This window comes from Mus musculus, chromosome 5 (genome assembly GCF_000001635.26).
Source record: "Mus musculus strain C57BL/6J chromosome 5, GRCm38.p6 C57BL/6J".
In the NCBI taxonomy this organism is placed as follows: domain Eukaryota; kingdom Metazoa; phylum Chordata; class Mammalia; order Rodentia; family Muridae; genus Mus; species Mus musculus.
Window position 1 is genome coordinate 88,621,937 of NC_000071.6, and position 21,843 is coordinate 88,643,779.

At 42.6% G+C, this 21,843-nt stretch overlaps 1 protein-coding gene across 24 annotated transcripts in view; it reads left to right on the plus strand.

Annotated features, from left to right (window-relative positions):
* Positions 1-21,843, plus strand: part of Rufy3 (RUN and FYVE domain containing 3) — an 86,913-nt gene that overhangs the window by 57,432 nt on the left and 7,638 nt on the right. For 9 of the 24 annotated variants that reach the window (XM_006535115.4, XM_006535109.4, NM_001289774.1 and 6 more), the window contains 8 exons: positions 5,285-5,346; positions 6,089-6,154; positions 8,601-8,670; positions 10,503-10,595; positions 13,256-13,339; positions 15,256-15,423; positions 17,045-17,142; positions 20,993-21,112. In XM_006535115.4, the coding sequence (XP_006535178.1) occupies positions 5,285-5,346; positions 6,089-6,154; positions 8,601-8,670; positions 10,503-10,595; positions 13,256-13,339; positions 15,256-15,423; positions 17,045-17,142; positions 20,993-21,112 (761 nt within the window). Of the gene's footprint in view, positions 1-5,284; positions 5,347-6,088; positions 6,155-8,600; positions 8,671-10,502; positions 10,596-13,255; positions 13,340-15,255; positions 15,424-17,044; positions 17,147-18,652; positions 21,113-21,843 lie in introns of those variants that run through there. The other 15 variants (XR_003955674.1, XR_001784721.2, XR_001784720.2 and 12 more) reach the window with 4 other exon arrangements.

Here is a 21,843-nt window from a genome sequence, read left to right on the forward strand (position 1 = left end):
TTTGCCCACCTGTCAGAACTATGCTTTACCTGATAAGTACACAGGGGACTTGACCCTCTGATGTTCCCTGGAACCCCTTAGAGGATATCCTTCAATGTGGAATGGGCAGGCAACAGAGTCCAGGTAAGCCCCTGCTCCAATTGTTGGGGGACCCACATGAAGACCAAGCTGCACATCTGCTACAGATGTGTATTCTCTTTAGTTGGTGGTTCATCTCTGAGAGCCTCCAAGAGTTAGTTGCCTTTGCTGGTCTTCTTGTGGAGTCCCTGTCCCCTCTGGGTTCCTCAGTCTGTCCCCTAACTCCTCACATGACTTCACATAATTTCAGTTATAGAAGAGTTTCCTTTCTCTCTGTTTCTAGCAGGCCTGATTACTACCCTCTTCCAGTTGTAAAGGAGGCAGCGCCTCTTTAGATCAGTTCTGTTACTTAAGATTCCCTAAGCAAATTTACTAATAAATCCTTCATAGGATCAGGTTTAATGTTTCAAGTTTCTCCTGCAGCTCAGTGTGAATATAAAAAAGTTATATTTTTGTTTTTTCCAAATCCTTGTCTTGGCTATACTTTAATATAAGGCTATAGATGAATAGCCAGGGTAGCAGAGTAGTTCATAATAGTTCCCTGAAACCCAGGTACTTAGTTTCAAAGTCTGTCTTCCTTATTTTCTACCTGGCTATATCTTGTAGTTAGGTAGGGGATTTTGTTTGTTTATTTTTTTGTGTTTTGAGGGGTGGGGTTTGGTGGTTTGGGGGGGGGTGTTTGTTTGTTTGGTTTGGTTTTGGGTTTTTGGTGCTTTCCATTTCTTGATATGTACAGATAAAAAGAGTAGTTAACAGGGTTATTGTGAGCAATAAAGGAGTTTATAAATTCAGTTTACTTTGATCAGAGCCACACTTGAGTTAATTGCCCAATAATAAAGAATTCCCTAATTCCTGAACAGAACAGCAATGGCTTGTTCTGTAAGATCGAGAATTGACAAATGGGACCTAATGAAACTCCAAAGTTTCTGCAAGGCAAAAGACACCGTCAATAAGACAAAAAGACCACCAACAGATTGGGAAAGGATCTTTACCTATCCTAAATCAGATAGGGGACTAATATCCAACATATATAAAGAACTCAAGAAGGTGGACTTCAGAAAATCAAATAACCCCATTAAAAAATGGGGCTCAGAACTGAACAAAGAATTCTCACCTGAGGAATACCGAATGGCAGAGAAGCACCTGAAAAAATGTTCAACATCCTTAATCATCAGGGAAATGCAAATCAAAACAACCCTGAGATTCCACCTCACACCAGTCAGAATGGCTAAGATCAAAAATTCAGGTGACAGCAGATGCTGGCGTGGATGTGGAGAAAGAGGAACACTCCTCCATTGTTGGTGGGAGTGCAGGCTTGTACAACCACTCTGGAAATCAGTCTGGCGGTTCCTCAGAAAATTGGACATAGTACTACCGGAGGATCCAGCAATACCTCTCCTGGGCATTTATCCAGAAGATGCCCCAACTGGTAAGAAGGACACATGCTCCACTATGTTCATAGCAGCCTTATTTATAATAGCCAGAAGCTGGAAAGAACCCAGATGCCCCTCAACAGAGGAATGGATACAGAAAATGTGGTACATCTACACAATGGAGTACTACTCAGCTATTAAAAAGAATGAATTTATGAAATTCCTAGCCAAATGGATGGACCTGGAGGGCATCATCCTGAGTGAGGTAACACATTCACAAAGAAACTCACACAATATGTACTCACTGATAAGTGGATATTAGCCCCAAACCTAGGATACCCAAGATATAAGATATAATTTGCTAAACACATGAAACTCAAGAGGAATGAAGACTGAAGTGTGGACACTATGCCCCTCCTTAGATTTGGGAACAAAACACCCATGGAAGGAGTTACAGAGACAAAGTTTGGAGCTGAGATGAAAGGATGGACCATGTAGAGACTGCCATATCCAGGGATCCACCCCATAATCAGCATCCAAACGCTGACACCATTGCATACCCTAGCAAGATTTTATTGAAAGGACTCAGATATAGCTGTCTCTTGTGAGACTATGCCCAGGGCCTAGCAAACACAGAAGTGGATGCTCACAGTCAGCTAATGGATGGATCACAGGGCTCCCAATGGAGGAGCTAGAGAAAGTAGCCAAGGAGCTAAAGGGATCTGCAACCCTATAGGTGGAACAACATTATGAACTAACCAGTACCCTGGAGCTCTTGACTCTAGCTGCATATGTATCAAAAGATGGCCTAGTCGGCCATCACTGGAAAGAGAGGCCCATTGGACACGCAAACTTTATATGCCCCAGTACAGGGGAACGCCAGGGCCAAAAAGGGGGAGTGGGTGGCCAGGGGAGTGGGGGTGGGTGGATATGGGGGACTTTTGGTATAGCATTGGAAATGTAAATGAGCTAAATACCTAATAAAAAATGGAAAAAAAAAAAAAAAAAAAAGAATTCCCTGAGACTGCTTCTCACCGCTTATGTAAGAAGTCATGTGATGGGCTCCTTGCATTTGTTTACTCGGGGAAAATGAGAAAGGAGATGTTGTTCAATTTGGATTTGTTTGTTTGTTTGTTTTTGTTTGTTTGTTTTTGGCTTTTTTGTTTTTTCGAGACAGGGTTTCTCTGTATAGCCCTGGCTGCCCTGGAACTCATTCTATAGACCAGGCTGGCCTTGAACTCAGAAATCCACCTGCCTCTGCCTCCTGAGTGCTGGGATTAAAGGCGTGTGCCACCACACTTGGCAGATTTTTTTTTTTAAGAAATAAAAATATCTGATTTTTAAAAAAATATTTATTTATTACATGTAAGCACACGGTAGCTGTCTTTAGATACTCCAGAAGAAGGAGTCAGATCTCATTACAGATGGTTGTGAGCCACCATGTGGTTGCTGGGACTTGAACTCAGTACCTTTGGAAGAGCAGTCAGTGCTCTTAACTGCTGAGCCATCTCTCCAGCCTGATTTTTTTTTTTTAAGATTTTTTTTTAATCTGGAGGATATCATCCTGAGTGAGGTAACCCAATCACAAAAGAACACACATGATATGCACTCACTGATAAGCGGCTATTAGCCCAGAAACTTAGACTACCCAAGATACAATTTGCAAAACACATAAAACTCAAGAAGAAGGAAGACCAAAGTGTGGATACTTTATTCCTTCTTAGAATAGGGAACAAAATACCCATGGAAGGAGTTACAGAGACAAAGTTTGAAGCTGAGATGGAAGGAAGGACCATCCAGAGACTGCCCCACCCGGGGATCCATCCCATATACAACCACCAAACCCAGACACTATTGCATATGCCAGCAAGATTTTGCTCACAGGACCCTGACATAGCTCTCTCTTGTGAGGCTATGCCAGTGCCTGGCAAATACAGAAGTGGATGCTCACAGTCATCTATTGGATGGAACAAGGGGCCCCTAATGAAGGAGCTAGAGAAAATACCCAAGGTGCTAAAGGGGTCAGCAACCCTATAGGAGGAACAGTATGAACTAACCAGTACTCCCCAGAGCTGTGTCTCTAGTTGCATATATAGCAGAGGATGGCCTAGTTGTCCATCAGTGGGAGGAGAGACTCTTGGTCTTGCGAAGATCACATGCCCCAGTGCAGGGGAATACCAGGGCCAGGAAGCGGGAATGAGTGGGTTAGGGAGCAGAGTGGGGGGAGGGTATAGGGGGCTTTTGGGATAGCATTTGAAATGTAAATGAAGAAAATATCTAATAAAAAAAAGAAATAAGATGTGTAATAAAGTGGCCTATTTGAAAAACTGAAGATGTCCTTTAGTTGAAACAGACACCAGAATGTCAGCAGTGGCCATTTGTGGGGTTATGCTAAGAATGCGGGGAGCTTAAATTGCTTTTGTTTCTCTGATTCAGTAAAACACACAAAGGAATTAGGTTTTGGATTGTAATATAACTTTGTATTATGCTTTTGAGATTAAAGTATAATTACATCATTTCCCCTTCCCTTCCCTCCCCTGAACCTTCCAACAATCCTGTCCTTGATCTCTTTCAAATTTCATACCTCCCCTTTTTAAATTGTTGTTACATTTATATCTGTATATGTGTATATGTATATGTATATATGTACATATGTATATGTGTATATGTATATGTGTATCTGTATATGTGTACATAGGTATAAATGCCCCTAAACATAACCTGCTCGGTCTGTTCGGTGTTATCAGTATGTGAGTTTTCAGGGCTGAGCTTTAGGTCCGCATGATGAGCAGTGTGCTCTTCTCTGGACATTCATGTCGCCTTTTCAGGAACCTTTAGATGCCCGTAGTTGTCTGTGTGCAGCCGGCTGGGCCTGCTGGGCTTTCTCCTCCACTTTGACTTGCCTTTGTGGCTGTCCTTACTCAGCTCGGGTTTAGGCCATTGTGTAGGTGAGACTTATGGGTGTAGCTTCTGACTAAAAATTGCTTAACTATAAAACTAAATAAGAGACCACAAATGGGGACCAGACATGCTGACAGAGATGGAGGAGGGCAGAGATGGCATGAGACAGGAAAGTGCAGAGAAGCTTAAGGGAGAAAAGCAAGAGCAAGGGTTGAACAAGGACACTCGCTGAAGAGAAGGCAGGGACACCCGTTGCTTTGCAAGCTGGGAGAAGTTATTATTTTTTGTTTGTTTGTTCTTTGTTTTTTTTTTGTTTTTCGAGACAGGGTTTCTCTGTGTAGCCCTGGCTGTCCTGGAACTCACTCTGTAGACCAGGCTGGCCTCGAACTCAGAAATCCGCCTGCCTCTGCCTCCCCAGTGCTGGGATTAAAGGCGTGCGCCACCATCGTCTGGCGAGAAATTATTTAAAAAAAAAAAAAAAAAAAAACTTCTGTAACTAAATTTTAAAAGTTTTTATAGAAGAAAATAAAAAGTTTGTAGCAGAATTGCCGATAAAGAAAATTTAAACTTTTTTCTTTATGCAAAGGATTCTGTTAACTGTCATGAATTGTCTTCGCTTTCTTTTACTTTTGTTACTTTTGATGGCCGTGGTGTGTGTGTGTGTGTGTGTGTGTGTGTGTGTGTGTGCATGTGTGTGTGGCGAGCATGGAAGTGACAGCTTAGCTCCTACCTGCTAGTGAATGCTCTGCTGGTGAGCAGCACCCTCAACCACTTACCTTGACTCTTCTCATTTCTCCCTTACCATTATAGTCATAATAAAGTGTTAAATGTTCATTACAAACTTCAGGTGATTATCGTGGTTATAATTCTTTTTGTGCCTAGAAAGCAGCAGAACCAAATTTTGTATTAACTTCTGAAAATTCTCTCTGTAGGTTGGAGTTATAGATTTTTCGATGTATCTCAAAGATGGAAACAGTAGTAAAGGTAGTGAAGGGTATGTATAAAAAATTAAATTTCTTTTGTCTCTGATGTAACATATGCGTCCATGGGTAGTTTACAACAATATTGCCTTAGCACATTTGGCAGAAGAATATTTGATTATATAGCTTTAATGAAGTCGCGACAAAATGCCTGCTTTGGGCCTACAGTTAGAAGGATTTCTAGGTGAATGCTTTTCTTGCTAGGTATTCTGGGGGCAGAGGTGATAAAGATATAAAATCAGTCCAATTCTCCATATTGTTTTGCTCTTCTGAGATATAGACTCATATCATAGTCCATATTGTCCTAGGGCTCACTGTGTAGATGAAGCTGGTCTTGAACCCGAGGCTTTCCTGCAGCCTCTACTCCTCAGCAGTAGAATCCGAAGGTGTGAAGTCACCACGTCCAGCCAGTTCTCCATAGCTTGACGTAGGTCTTGAAACTCTAGACAGACTGGGTGTTGCTGTGCCACACCCATGTCCTACCCTGGCAGGCTGAACCTGGGAGATAAGAAATGCTCCAAAAGAAACAAGCCAGGGGTGATTGTTCATGCCTGTAATCCTACCATTCAAGAGGCAGACACAGGCAGGTCTCTGAGTTCCCATCCAACCAGGGCTGTGTAGCAAGAGTCTGTCATAAGAACAGGGATGCTGTCTTGGTATTCCTATTTCCTGCTTTATGGATGCTGGGGTGAGGGATGGGGTCTCGGTATTCCTGTCTTCCATCTTACCTGTTTCCTCCATCATTGTTTCCTCCAGGGATGGACAGATTACTGCGATCCTAGACCAGAAGAACTATGTAGAAGAACTCAACAGACATCTGAAGTAAAGAACGAATAAAGTTGTTTTATTGGGGGTTTATTGACAGAGAAAGGAAACATAAAACATAAAAGTACTAAGGACCGGTGGAGTCAGTATTCACCAAATACATGGAGCGTTCCTGTTTACCAGTCCAAGCTAATTCGTGGGAGGCAATAAGGGGTCATCAGGAGATTGTAACCAGAGATTAAATCAGATATTCAGTTAAGGATTACAGAACATATGATATGTATGCTTCATCGTAGCCATGGATTAAGCCACCTTCTGCATTCCTAGTGGTGGGTAAAGCATCCACTATTTTAATCCCTTACCCATGTTTGTGCGCTTGCGTCTCTCACTTCCACACTGATTGACATATTACCTTTCACTCCCACAGGTATTTCAAACTTGCCAGGATCAGTTTGATATTCTTGTGTTAAAATCGGCTTAATAATTTTAGAAGAATTATTAACATAGTGATTAATTATTATCTTGTTTGTAGCTTATAGAACTTTCGTAAGTTCTGTTATGAAAGCCATTCCCCACCACTACCACCCTTCTCTCTCTTGAGACAGGCTTTTACCATGTGGCCCTTGACTGGCCTGGAACTTTCAGCTGGCTTTGATCTCATGGGGATCTACTTGCCTCTACCTCTAAGTCCAGGGATTAAGGGTGTGAGCCACCGCACTCAGCATAAATCTATTCTTAAATGACCTATAATCAGTTTCAAGTTCCTGTATGCACAGAGGCAGAGTACAGTATGCTTTGCAGATCTTTGGTCACATTGATAAAGTAATATTCAGATGGCCTGGGGACTGGAGAGATGGCTCTGCAGTTTTGAGCTCTGACTGCCCTTCCAAAGGACCCAGGTTCAATTCCCCCTACCCAAATGAGGACGCACAACCATCTGTAGCTCAAGTCCCAGAGGCTCTGATGCCGTCTTCTTGCTTCTGTGGGCACAAGCACACACATGGTACACAGACATACATACAACAGAATACCCATGCACGTTACAAAAAAATAAAACCTCAGAAGGAAACTCAGGCACAGTTTATTAGAACTTAAGGGAAAACGCCAGGCAGGCAAGCCACGGGTGATAACAGCTGCCAAGGAGCTGAGGAGGGGAAAATCCCATCTGTATGTACACAAGGAAAAGATACATCCCAGTGGGAAAGGAAAAGGCCCGGTAACCTGAGCCTGGGTGCAAAAGCCGTCAATGCTCTGCCCTGGCGGGCAGGGGCAGGGAAGACGTATTTACTTCAGTTGCCGGAGTTCTCCTCATGGTCTACTAATTGGGCTCTAGGTAGCCTGGCTGTGAGGGTGTGTCTAAGATGGAAAGGCAGTAACCAGCTGTATGTGTTTATGGTCAGTTTGCCGCCTTCTACCCGAATCGCAGGGCCGGGAAGGAATGCCTGCACCAGCTATTACAGTCAGTTTGCCTTTGACTTGTGACTTGGGGCTAATTTAAAGCCAAACCTGTGCCCTCGGTGTCTCTGTAACCTCGCAGTCGCAGTTTGTTACTTCTAGATCTGTCTCGACTGCCTGGATGACCGGGAAGGCAAACACTTGAGAATGAGTTGGGAGCAGCTTGGGGGTTTTCCACAATAGTGCTTGGTAGTGGCATCCTTTATATTTTTTTATTTATGTATTTATTTTTGATTTTCTACCATGCTATAATGACTGATGTCTTTCGTCTCAGAGGAAGCTAGCATATTGACATTCATACTTCAGATGGTACCTACAGAAAGGATGGTGACAAAGGACCCTTTTATTTCCTTTCTTCATTCCTAGCAACCTTTCACAGTATCAATGTAAATTTTGAGTAGTCTTAGTTCCAGCTAGCAAATTCAAGAACAATTTTAAGTCAATTTTCTCTGGGGAATCAAGAAGTAAACATGGCCGTAAAACTCTGTGACGACATCAGCCAAGCTAAGTTGTGGTGATATTTGACACTCCAGTACGAGCTCTACTCTTCTTACCTTTCTGTGTCTGTCTCCATGTGAGTTACAGACACCTGACTAATGCTGTTGAGACAGGTTAACAACAGAGTGCAGTGAGACACCGCAGGAGTAACTGCTGTATGCATAGGCTGTGATGTCTCGGGTCGCTAGGGAGAGCTTAGAACGCATCATATCACACTCACTCGGTGATTTCACAGAACAAGTACTGAGTACAGCCTCCCATGCCGAGGACACAGCATCGAAGGGCACAGTTCTTTGTATGCTGTCTGAGAGCAAACAAGTCTGGCAGAAATTGGGTGCATTAAAGAGAGTATTAGAATCCAGAGATGATCAAAACATGTTGTATGTATGCATATATGAATAATCATAAACCCACTCTAATTAATAAGTACTACTTAAACTATTAGATAGTTGATATAGACTGCTAAGTGTGGTGGGGTTAGGAAGGCAAGTGCAGGCCGTTTTCCTGTTTTTCAAAAGAAACTTAACATTTTGTTTTCTTCTCTCAATAGTGCAACTGTAAACAACCTTCAGACAAAAGTAGATCTGTTAGAAAAATCCAACACTAAATTGACAGAAGAAGTAAGTGTTTTGGAAATTATTTGACCTGTAAAAGTTAATATTTTACACTTAAGAGACTGATCACTCCTATCACCTTGGACATGAAGGGTTTGACTTTTCAGATGAGAACTGCTATAGAAAAGAACTGCTTGTCCGGGCTGGGTGTTCAGGACCTGATTTTCCCACTGCAGTTATATAGCTGTGCTGCCAGGCAATTGTGTGAGCAGCCTGGAGTATTTAACATACAGCATGATACTCAGGATTCAGTAAGCATTTAGGCCACTGTTGATGTGGTGCAACTAGACAAAGACACCTTACCACCACCTCTTTAGACAGAGCTTTCTCTGGAACACAGCTCTGACCCCTGCCTGACCAGTCTTTGCTCTAGAATATGGCTGACACAGCAGCACTGGCCAGGACCCAGTGGCCCTGCTTCTGAGATGAGCCACTTACTGTCATGTGCGCCTGACTCACTTGCTCACTTGACCTCTGAGAAAGCCCGGGTCCCCCACTGGCTGCAGAGGAGGGTGCTCAGACTTCCTCTTTCAGCCCTACAATGACTCTGGAGATTAGGAAAGAATACAAATGTGAAAGCTCTCAGGAAAGTCCATAGAACAAGAAGAGAAACCCACGTTTGAAATCTGCTTAGGAGGTGAAATCTGTAGCTTAGCCTGTGTTTAATAGAATGTTTCCATCAAGATCTAAGTACAGTGATCCAGATTGCAAAGCTCATTTGCTGTTTCTAATTGCCTATTTATGTACAGTGAGATAAACTTGGTTTAAATAAATTCAGTGCACTAATTGGGAACATGCTAATTAGTTTTTCTTGAGAACATAGATAGATGGATAGATAGATAGATAATATATTAATTTTGCATCTTTTTTAAATAGTCTTGTTTAGCCCACTCTGTCCTTAAACTTAAACCCCTGCCTTAGCTTCCTAAGTGCTGGAATTACCTGTAAAAGATCTTTTGGAGGGTTCATAACACAACTCCCATGACAGCAAGTAATACCTTATGAACCCCTGTTTAGGCAGTGTGTCACTGTCTTCTGATCATTTGTTTTTGAGACAGGACCTCACTCTGAACATTTTAGAAGCATTCTTCCTAGATGTGTTTAGAAGGTAGCCATGGAAATGCCCTTGAAGTAAACACTCGTAGTGTTGAAGTGTAGGAAGAAGGTCACAGAGCAGGCAAGGTCCCCGAGTGCATGGTGTGCTTGCTGTGTAGGCATGAGGACCTGAATTTGGATGCTCCGAACCTGGTAAAAGGTAGGCATGGTGGCCTGTGTTTGTGGCCTGAGCCCTCGGGGCTGGACACGGCAAGTCCTAGGGCCTCACTGGTAGCCATTCTAAGCCAAAATGTTAGCTTCAGGTTCAGTGAGAGACCTTGCCTCAAGAGTAAGGGAGAGAGACCTAAAGGAAGACTCTCAGTATGAACCTTTGGCCTGTGCGCCCGTGTACACAAGACACACACACAACACGGGCACACACTCAGAACAATGTATTCACATTTAAAGAAGCAATATTGGGTGGTTTTTATTTTTATTTTACCTACTTGAGAGATATTTCTCCTATGTTCCTCATTAGGACAATTATTTTTCTGAGATAGAATCCCATTTTGTAGCTGAAGCTAAAGAGAGCTTAGTAGCCCCAGCCTTCAGAATGCTGGGGTTACAGGTGTGCACCATATATCTGGATGATAGGGAAAATTTTAGTGGGTGATGGATAGCTTCCCTTAGCTATAGAGTCCTAAGGATAGTCAAGCCTGGAAATTATGTCTTAGCAGATCATAAATTATTCTATTTAATCAAAGAATAAAAGGTTTTGGTTTTTTTTTTCCTTTGGTCAACAGCTTGCCGTTGCCAACAACAGAATTATTACCTTACAAGAAGAAATGGAACGAGTTAAAGAAGAAAGCTCCTATCTACTGGAATCCAATCGGAAGGTAAATCCTTAGGAGGTCCTAAGACGTTTGTGGAGAGGAAGGACTGTAAGCCACAGGGCAGAGTCTGCGGTGGGCACTGTTGCGTAGCAAGCTTACTCTTTACTGTGTGTAACCGAGAACAGGGCACAGCTCAGAGGTTCTTGCCCTTTGCCCTTTGCCCTTTGCCCTTTGCCCCGCGACAGCTCCTTGGCATCACCGCTGCTTATGTTTGTTTAGAGACTTGGAAAGTGGCTGTGCCAGGAAAGACTAATTCAAGCTCTTGTTTGTGTGCACTAATGGTTTGTACTGTGATCAGTGGTTAAAATCTTAGCAATGAAACTGGAGACATGGCTCAGTGATTAAGAAAGTTGTTGCTCTTCCAGAGGACCTGGGTTCAATTCTCATCTCCCACATAGCAGCTCACAGCCGTCTGTAACTACACTTCCGTTCTAGGGCATCCAGTTCCCTCTTCTGCCCTGTGAGGGCACAAGGTGCACAAGTTTGCCCAGACATACATGCAGGCAAAACATGCATGTTTTTAACTGTGATAATAAATACACCACTATTTTTACACAACTACTCCTTAAAAGTGAGTAACCTCATTATCTGTTGTCAGTGGGAAAGATTTAGCATGTAAATGAATTTTCTAAATACCTTCAAAGACCAGGCTGGTTGGTTGGTTAGTTGGTTGGTTTTTGTTTCACTTTTTTCAAGGGTTTTTCTGTGTAGCCCTTCCTGTCCCAGAACTCCCTATGTAGACCAGGCGGGCTTTGAACTCAGAGTTCTGCCTTCCTCTGCCTCCCCAGTGCTGGGATTAATGGTGCACAGCACCACTGCCTAGCCAAGGACCACGCTTTTATACAGTGTAGTTTTGCAAACCTATTTTATATTTATCAGTTCCATCTTACTTTATTTTTGATGTTATTCTTGGAGATAGAGGCTCACTGTGTGACCTCAAACTCTTGCCCCTGCCTCCTAAGTGCTGGGCTTATAAGAGGCTTAGGGAGCATAAAGTAATGCCCGTAGACCTTTCAATGGATTGGCTCTATAATTGTTCTAAATTTTGACAGCATTACTTTAGGGGGATATTCTAATTGCTAGATCTTCTGTCAGCCATGACTGTAGGATTGCTTGTTTGTCCTGTGGTTTCACTGGCATCTTTGCTTGCTACTGCTAGTGTTCTTAAAGAGTTATAGACGGGATAAAAGCAGCTTCCTATGTATTGCAGGAAATATTAAAAACCAAACCGGCACTTTCCCCTGCTTGTGCTGGCAACTCTCTGCCCCATTTCCCGGGCAATGGCCGACCCATTTTTATGGAGACTCTCTGACTCAGAACTCCAGTCTTTCCACCCAGCTCGCTAGGTTCCCACTGACCAGTTGCTACCATGTCAACCCCATGTTTCAAATCCCCCATGGCCTTTGTGGGGCACCTCAGACTTTGCTGCCATACCTTTCTCTCTTGAACCCAGACAAGCTGCCCCTTAAAGGAAAACATAACACAAACTTAGTTCAGAATTCAGTCACTGGGTGCAGCAACTAAAATCCTAATCTTGTAACTTTAATCCTTATTAAATTCAAATCCTCCAGTGGCGAATCCTGAAATCCATTGAAACCAGGAGACATGTAGCTACATCTTGTTCTCACACTACACCTGTCCAAAAAGGGCCTAACTCCCTCCTGCTTCCTCTCTTCCTCTGTCCAGCCCGGAAGTCCCACCTGCTCGCCCTGTGGTTGGCTCCTTTATTAATTAGGGGATTAGTTCACAAGAAGCCACCTGAGTACGTGACTCATTCCTCATTCCCGACAACCCCTCCCAGGAGGATGGAATTGACATAATAATACAAGCAGCACAGAGCCATCCTTAAGACCTATGAATAATAGTAGTATTTGACTTTAATTGTGAACATCACAAAACAGCTAAATACTCAGACAATTTTCTTTGGTGGCTTTTTTCCACCAAATCTCTGGACAAAGAATATACTACCAGTCAAACCTCTGAACCAACTCATATTTTGCAGTGAATATCGTATCAGAGTTTATGTTTTGTTTTGATTTTGTTTTGTTTGTTTGAGCCATGGTCTTATGTAACCCAGACTGGCCTTGAACTTGGTATGCAAGCCTCCTACTTCCACTTCCCAAGTGCCAGGATTAAAGACATGAGCCACTGCTTCTAGGTTTATGAGATGCTAAAGATTGAATGCAGGGCTTCATGAAGGTTGAACCATACTCTACCACCTGCACTGAACTCATTCCCTTGTTTCCTGTGTGTGTGTGTGTGTGTGTGTGTGTGTGTGTGTGTGCGCGCGCGTGCGAGTGCTCGTGCGTGTGTGTGTCCACATGTGTGTGCATGTGTTTAGGTAGTGTGCTAATCTTTAACCCAGGCTGGCTTCAGACTTACAGCAGTCTTTTGCCTCAGCCTCAAGTGCTAAGACTATGGCATGAGCCACCACACAGAGCCAGGAGAGTATTTTCCAGGACCGATTCGGGGAACTTCACCACCTATTTTGGTAACGCATTGTAGGGTCTTAACTAGGATACAGCAACACCCCCCACCCCACCCCCACCCCCGCCATTCAACATAACCTTTAAATATACTCAACTTGAGTTTCTTTGTTGTATCTGCAAATTTGATATAGAGTTTTAAATCCTTAAATGTGTACTCTTATTTATCTTTTCAAGGGTCCTAAACAAGACAGAACTGCAGAAGGGCAAGCGCTGAGCGAAGCCAGAAAGCATCTAAAGGAGGAGACACAGTTAAGATTGGTAAATTCCATAAGTTCTAGTAGCTAGGCCTCATGGGAAGGTTGGGCTCTGGGAGGCTTCATCTGCGAGTAAGGCCCAGACTCTCAGTCATGCTCCCCTGTTTTACAAATCCCCTAAAACTATTTCTTGCCCCTGCGCACATGCGTGCTTGTTTGTTTGTTTGTTTGTTTGTTTTGTTTTGAGACACGATCTTGTTGGTGGTGTGTGGCTCTGACTGGCCTTCCTCTGCCTCTGTGGTGCTAGGATTAAGGAGCACCACTGTGCCCAGCTCTTTTTAACCCCTCTTCCCAATAAATCGTTCTGAGTTTGCAGCCTGGGTATTCTCAACAGCAATTCTGTCAATCTGTATCCTTTCACTTTCAGTGTGGAATATAGGAACACTGGGTGTATGGAGTGGTGCTTGGGTGTGACGGGGTCTTGCTGTGAAGCCCAGGCTGGCCTCAGACTTGCAATCCCCCTGTCTATACTCCTCGGGGATCACAGGGGTATGCCATGGTGCTCTTGTCAAACTTGACTTTTAATTAATTTATTTTTTATGTACATTGGAGTTTGAAGGCATCAGACTCCCTGGAACTAGAGTTGCAGATGGCTGTGAGCTGCCATGTGGGTGCTGGGAGTTGAACTCAGAACCTCTGGAAGAGTAGCCAGTGCTCTCAACCACTGAGCCATCTCTTTATCCCTGAGAATGATACTTTCAGTTTTAGCTTTATATCTGAATTTTTTCTTCATCTTAAGCATAAATGGAAAAATTATCCAGTACTGGACTTAAGATTATTTAAAAAATTAAAATATATATGCATTTATAGATATGTGTGTGTAGCTCATAATTATTTCTAAGAAGGAATACTATTCTATAAGAGATTACTAATATTAGTATGTTAGTAATCTTAATATTTATCTATTAGCTTCAGAAAATCAGATAATATGCAAAAACCACAGAACCCCGCTAAAAGTTATGTATCTCTAAGAATGGAAAGTTGAAAATGAGGGTTGGCTTAATTTGTACTAAGAAGTTACCTCAAGTTAAGAGTACATGACAGAAAATTCAGATTTTCTGAAAATTGAACCTTCTTAATGTGCTTAAAATAACAAACATTTGCTGTCTGTGTGTTTGTAATTAGGTATTAAAATGTTTTCTATAAGAAGTATATATATATATATATATATACACATACATACACATACTAGGAATAAGGTCAGCATGAGGCAGTATGATTGATTTTTATCATAACTACTTAGAGGGAACACATGATAGATACAAAACTTGAAAGTTGTCAAATGTAGTGTCACAGTTTAAGAGACAGGAAACTGGGGCTGGAGCGGTGGCTCAGTGGTTAAGGGCACTGACTGCTCTTCCAGTGTCCTGAGTTCAATTCCCAGCAACCACATGGTGGCTCACAGCCATCTGTAATTTGATCTGACGCCCTCTTCTGGTGTGTCTGGAGACAGCAACAGTGTACTCACATAAAACAAATAAATCGTGTGTGTGTGTGTGTGTGTGTGTGTGTGTGTGAGAGAGAGAGAGAGAGAGAGAGAGAGAGAGAGAGAGAGAGAGAGAGAGAGAGAGAGAGAACAAGCCTTGGGCACAGCCTGAATGCAGCAGAACTCCAGACTGTGTGTCTGCTAAATAATGCTGCTGTGATTATGGTAGAAACCAAAGAGTTTCATACTCTGTGATACAACTCCACTCTGCCATATTAACCATTCCCAGTAACTGAACTCCAGGGGCCAGATGCCTCTACTCTATCAGAAACACCCAGCAAATGTTCCTCTTCTTAATCCTAATTGTTATTATCAATGTCTCTTAAGACCCTTTGAGTCTTCTGCCAAAGGGTCTGCACAAGGGCTCTCGTCAGATGTATGGCGCTTACTTCATTGAGGAAGGAGTACAGGCAGTTTGTTTGTCTTTGGGGCAGGATGTCGAGAAGGAGCTGGAGCTGCAGATCAGCATGAGGCAGGAGATGGAACTGGCTATGAAGATGCTGGAGAAGGATGTCTGTGAGAAGCAGGATGCCCTGGTGTCTCTGCGGCAGCAGCTGGACGATCTCCGGGCTCTTAAGCATGAGCTCGCCTTTAAACTGCAGGTAAATGAAAGACAAGGAATAAGGTCCTGGCTCTGGGAACTCCTGGTGCTGCCCATAGCACGCCTCTTCTGTAGACTCACTTCACAGACCAGGAGAGAGTCATGTCATCTTAGGAAGCCAGCTGCCCACAAACGAATACTCCGACTGTCATACACTTTTCTGCTGCTGTTCATGAAAATCATGGCCACCTTTCACATAGTAAAGGGGAATCAAATAGTTTTTCTTTTTTCATTTTTTAAGCATCCCCTGCTGGCTAGTTTTATGTCAACTTGACACAAGCTAGCATTATTCTGGAAAAGGGAACCTCAGTTGAGAAAACAACCCCACTAGATTGGCCTATGGGCAAACCTGTGGTACATTTCTTGATGGATGCCACCTGAACTGTAAGAAAGCAGTCTGAGCAAGCCAGGAGGGACAGCCTTCCTCCATGGCCTGTGCTCAATCCCTGCTTCCAGGTTCCTGCTCTGACTACACTCAACGATGGACTGAGAAGGCAAAATAAACCCCTTCTCCCCAAGTTACTCTGGGCCATGATGTCTTATCACAGCAATAGAGACTCCAACTAAGACATCCTCAAGATGCAGGTTTCTCTCTCTTTTTTTTTTTTTTAAATTTATTTTATTTTATGTCTGTGTGCAGGTCTGAGTCCAGGTACCCACAGAGGTCAAAGGTGTTAGAGCCCCCAGAACTGGAAGTATAGGGGTTCATGAGCTAACTGTGTGCTGGAAATCGAATTCAGGTCCCCTGCAAAAGTAGTATGTGCCCTTGTCCACTGAGTCGTATCTCCAGCTCAAACTAAGGTTTTTTTTTTTTCTTTTTAAAAATATTTATTTTTAACCTTTAATCCCAGCACTTGGGAGGCCAAAGCAGGCGGATTTCTGAGTTAGAGGCCAGCCTGGTCTACAGAGTGACTTCCAGGACAGCCAGGATACACAGAGAAACCCTGTCTCAAAAAACAAACAAAAAAAAATATTTTCTGAATTAATATGTATTATTTTGTAGATAAATAATACGTATTTAAATCTAGGTTCTGCATAAGAGGACCTATGATACTTGGTTTTCTTCTTCCTTCCCATTATCCTCTTTCCTCTCATCCCCATGCCCCACCTTCCTCTCCACGCCTAGTTCTCTTTCTACTTTTATATTGTATTTTTCTTTCATATAATATTTAAATAATATAAATGTTTGTATCCTATAACTTATACTCTAGTTTAATGTGTCAGCTGAATCATAAATTGATTAGATCATGATAAATTCATAAGCTTTCTGATAATGTCACAAGCTTCACGTAACAAGATTGATCTTAACAAAAATGCTTCTTTTTTTTTTTTTTTTGGTTTTCGAGACAGGGTTTCTCTGTGTAGCCCTGGCTATCCTGGAACTCACTCTGAAGACCAGGGGGCCCTCAAACTCAGAGATCCGCCTGCCTCTGCCTCCCAAGTGTTGGGATTAAAGGCATGTGCCACCACACCCAGCGTCAAAAATGCTTCTTGGCTTTCTTTTTTCAACTGGAAATTAACTGACACAGAAATGTAGAGAGCACTTCCATTTATTTCCTGTTTGCCATTATAATTAAAAAAAAAAAAAAACCATAGTATATATCTTAATTCTTTTCTAACAGAGTTCAGACCTAGGAGTGAAACAGAAAAGTGAATTAAACAGTCGCTTGGAAGAAAAGACCAATCAGATGGCTGCCACCATTAAACAGCTGGAGCAAAGGTAAAAACGCTGTTTCTGTAATGACTCTTCAGTACTGGCAGTGTTGAGAACCTGTTCAGCAAATGAACACAGAAAATTTACCGAACCTGAGTCGAATATGTGGGCTAAGTATTATCTGTGAGAGAGGGAGAGGGAGTGTGTGTGTGTGTGTGTGTGTGTGTGTGTGTGTGTGTGTGTGTGACAATAAGAAAAAGGCCTTGAGTTTGAGAGTGTATAAAGGGGAACACAGGAGAGGCTGGAGGTAAGAGAAAGAAGGTAAGAAACTATGTAGTTATATTTTTAGTTTTTTAAGTTAAAAAATGGTCTTTATATAGTGAGTTTCAGGCTAGACTTGGTTAAAGAGTGAGACCCTCTGTAAATACAGTTTGTGATTGTATAGTTTTGTTTTATCATGAAAGTTTCTAAATATTTTTATACTAGGTGAGGTGGGGATTCCGGAAGGCATTGACCATGGCTTTGTCTCTCATCTGTAACTGTTTCTCTCTTCTCTCATCTCCCTTCTGTCTCTCTCCTGAGTAGTTGTATGACTTCCACTAACACCTCCAGTGTGTCTCTCCTCTGACTTCCCTGCATGGAGTCTAGAGGTTTCATCTTCTGCTAGATACTGCTCAACTGTACTTATAATTCTCCCCCAAAATATGTCTTCTTGAGACCTCCAATGTCAATGCGATGTAGCAGCCAAGGTCATGTGACATTTCTACCTCTAACAGCTGCTCAGCACCCTTAGTACACCTTGACCACGCCCTCCACTCTTTCCTTCCCTCACTCTTCTGATTATTTCAGCTATGAACATTTCCTCCCGACTCCCTTCTTGGAATACATTTTCACACGATGGCTGTCACCATTTCACTCAGATGTCACCACCTGAGTTTGGCTTCCTCTGGTGCCTCTTTCCAGCTAGAAATGATGCTTTATATTCACCTCTGCCCATCCTGCCCTGGCATTTCTCACTGTGCACCTCACCTTGAAGTCTTTAGAAATGTCTCCTGAGAGTGAGCTCCTTCTAGTTAGTTAGCTAACCTTTCCATTCTGTCACAGTTGTGGAATGTACATGGCATAAATTGACAGAATGAATGAATGAATGAATGAATGAAATGTGTGGGTTGCTTCAGATGATTCTTCAGGGAATCAGGGAGGAAGTATCTTAAACAGCAGAACATATTAATGTTAATACTAAAGTTAATTACAAACCTATAAATGAAGTTGAAACCTTTGGAATGATTAATACTGCTATGGCTGATAGATAAAAAAGAATCCATTTATATGGCAGAGTATTCAATTGTTTGTTCATAAGCACTGATATGTTTATGATTTAATAAACTGATGTCCGTGTTCATAAATTGTGCTTTTTGAAGTGTTTGAAACTGATCCTCAGTGAGTTTTAACTTGGCATTAAGGCCAACAGAACTAAAATAATGACTTGTCTGACTTATCTTCTTACTGTCTTTGTTTCCTGTTTATCCATTTTCTCATTACCCTTCCAACTCATTTTTATTTTTATTTTATTAAGTGAAAAAGATTTGGTGAAACAGGCAAAGACCTTAAATAGTGCAGCAAATAAACTGATCCCAAAGCACCATTAAACGTTTTGCAGTTGGTCACCTCACGAATCTGATGTTACAGATTGACTCTAAAAGGAAGAAATCTGAAATTCCTACATTTAAGCTCTGATTCTATATAAAATATCACCAAAAGTTGACCTTGAATTTGTTGGACTTAAAGAAACAATAGGTGGATACATAGGTCGGGTGTTGTTGTTGTGGTTGCTGCTGTTTTTCCCCTCCCGCACCCCCAGAGTTAGAATTTTGGTATGGATTCCTCGTTAAATACCAAATAAACTTTGAGAAATATTTCTGAGTTGAACAGTAAATCAAAAGACCGTTTCTAGGAAGCCTGGGGGACGGAAGCACTGTCTGTGTGCTTGCGAGAAATAGTTCTGTGTAGGAGGGCCTCCGTCCACACCAGCGAGCCTGTTCTCCGAAGTGTAATGGTGTACAGGTGTCACCTGGTGACCCGGGACTCTTCTAAAGTAGCTCTGTCTCTTAGGCCATGAGCCCTCTTCTCTTGACTTCTGTAGGTTTAATCAACCCCCAGCCCAAGATAAGGGTTTAGTATTTCATTACAGTTCTGTTTTCAGTAACCAAGATTGCTTGCAGGTTATTTCTGCCTTAGTGATGTTGGAATAGAAGAAAAACAGCATCCTTACATTTCTTTAGAACGTAGAAACAAAGTAGTGATTAGGTAGCTCTTAACATCACAGAGTGGAAGCTTGAGAAACCCCTCTTAACACCGCCATCTTCTACCTCTGCCCTTCTCCGACATCCCACTTACTACTTAGGTAGCTCAGAGAGAACGTCAATAGAAATCCGACGTTCACATCTGCCCTGCAGTCCTGCTGGAATCCCTGAGGCCACAGTGGAGTCCTGCCTGTTGTCTTCACCTACAGCACTTGCCCAAGAGCTTTGATCACTTTTTCTGTAATGAGAATTTGCTAAATGTTCTGGGAAACTAATCTAGTTAATAAAATTAAAAAAAAATTCCAAATGAGAAATAAATAATACACTGGCATTATTGTTTAATATCAAAATAAAGATCCTCAATAGCCACGAGCAATACGAGCAGGGCCTTTTCTAAGTGACCACAGATGCAACCCTTTCTAGGCTCTACACTGTAAATAATTCTATAAATACTTTGATTTTAAAAAAGAACTATTTTTGATTTGGGGAGGCAGGCTTTTATATACATGAGCCTTTACTCCGTCCAACGATACTCGCACGATGCCCATGTAGCATAGCCTGTGCTAAGAGAGAGGCAAAGGGACCCCTCTGCTTCCAGCTCTTCAAAATCTTTACCTTCTTGGCAAACCAGAATTAAGAGAGCACCAGAGTTCGTGGGTTTCTATAGGTCCTCACCAGGCCCGAGTTAGAGCCAACTTCATGGAGGGTCCCGTGGCCCTGAACTCATTTGAATTCTTACAATTTTGCACCTGCATAAATAAAGCGCCTACTGCATTCTGCCGTTCATCAGCCTTTAACGGTGATGAGTCGCTTTTCACCTGAGCATCTAAAAAGAAGAATCAAATCAATCAAAGTTAGACTAAACATAGCATGCCTCTAAATTCTACTATAGAGAGCCTCAAATATTTCACCTTCTAAAACATGATTCTTTATAGGTGCAAAGTTATAAGACATTTAGAAGAAAGCATCCATGAGAATCTTCCAGAGAACATGGTCAGGAGTCTTAGGAACCCCAGTGCTGAGTTGTTTGCTTGGTCACATACCACCTGGTAGGAATGGAAAGGAAGGAGACAGCCAGACGTTCACAGAGTGTCCTTGTGGAGGTGAAGCCTGGGTAAGGTTGCTACAGCATGTCCTCCGGCTTCCTGCCGCACAGGGAGACTCAGGAAACGGTGGTAACCCCCCGGGAGAGGGAGCTGCTCCTGCGTGCTCCTGCTGTATGTAGAAGACAGAGTGTTAGGAAGGAAGCCGGTGGCTTCAGCGTCAATTACTCTGTACCTGAGGGTGGCTCTGGGTATGGATTTCCAAAAGTGATGTCTTGTTGTTGATCATCTAATGGCTGTAAACTGTAGTACTAGAATAAAAACAAAACAAAAAAATAGAAAATCAGCTTCTCTTCTGCCTGCTTCACCTTCATCTTGTTTTTCTTTAGAATTTGTTTCTTCTCCATCTTTTTCCCCTTCATCATTTATTTCTTCCTGTGTCCTGCATTGTCCACCTCTGTCTCACCGTACCTTCCTCCTTGGGTTGTTTTACTTTGTGTTTGTGAATTTGGTCTTCCTCCCCACCGTGGCTTTTGTTTTTTATCACAAGTTCATGTGGCTCACATCCAGATTGCGCCAGGCTGAGCGAGGCCGCCAGTCTGCTGAGCTGGACAACCGGCTCTTCAAACAGGACTTTGGAGACAAGATCAACAGTCTGCAGCTGGAAGTGGAGGCGCTCACCAGGCAGCGGTGAGAGGGGCAGCTTGGCCAGCAGGGTGCTGTGGTGGGTACAGCAAGGAGGGAGTCAGGTCTGGAGCTAGCTTGGCTTGGTCTTGCCAGTGTCCTTTATGAACAGTAGGAACTCAGAAAGCTTCACGGGTCTGAACAGTTCCAAAATCTACTCAGCAATCCCTGTGATTGAATAATTAGGAACTGGCTGCGGACCTGCTGATACAGGCTTAAAATGTCACTGAGACAGGAGGAGCCTGAAGCCTCTTGTCTTCAAAAACTGAATTAAAAAGAGGATTAAAGAGCAAGTTCCCAAATAGATAGTAACTAATGTCTAATACGATGTTAATGATAATGGTTAATGTTGTCTACATTCCTATAGTGGGTTGTGCACTTTTCAGAACACTTCACACACGTTAATGTCCTAACGTCGGTCCTTTTAATAGGTTATGTTATTGCTCCTACTTTCAGATAGAATGACAGCTTAGTGGGGTACAGTGTATCGTGGTTCACATTTTAAGCTAGTATATGACTACACTGTTCCTTTTAAACCCCGTTTCTCTGACTAACCCTAAGTACTCTCATGGGCCATCTCACAAGTCATGACTGACCAAGGACAGCGAGGGCTCCCAAGGCTTGGGCGTGGGCTGTGTGGAACTGAGCCCATGCCTGGAGACCAGCCAGATAACGTGATGTCTTACTAAAACTCAAAACGCTCTTCCTCGCTTGCAGGCAGCTTGTTTTCACCCAGG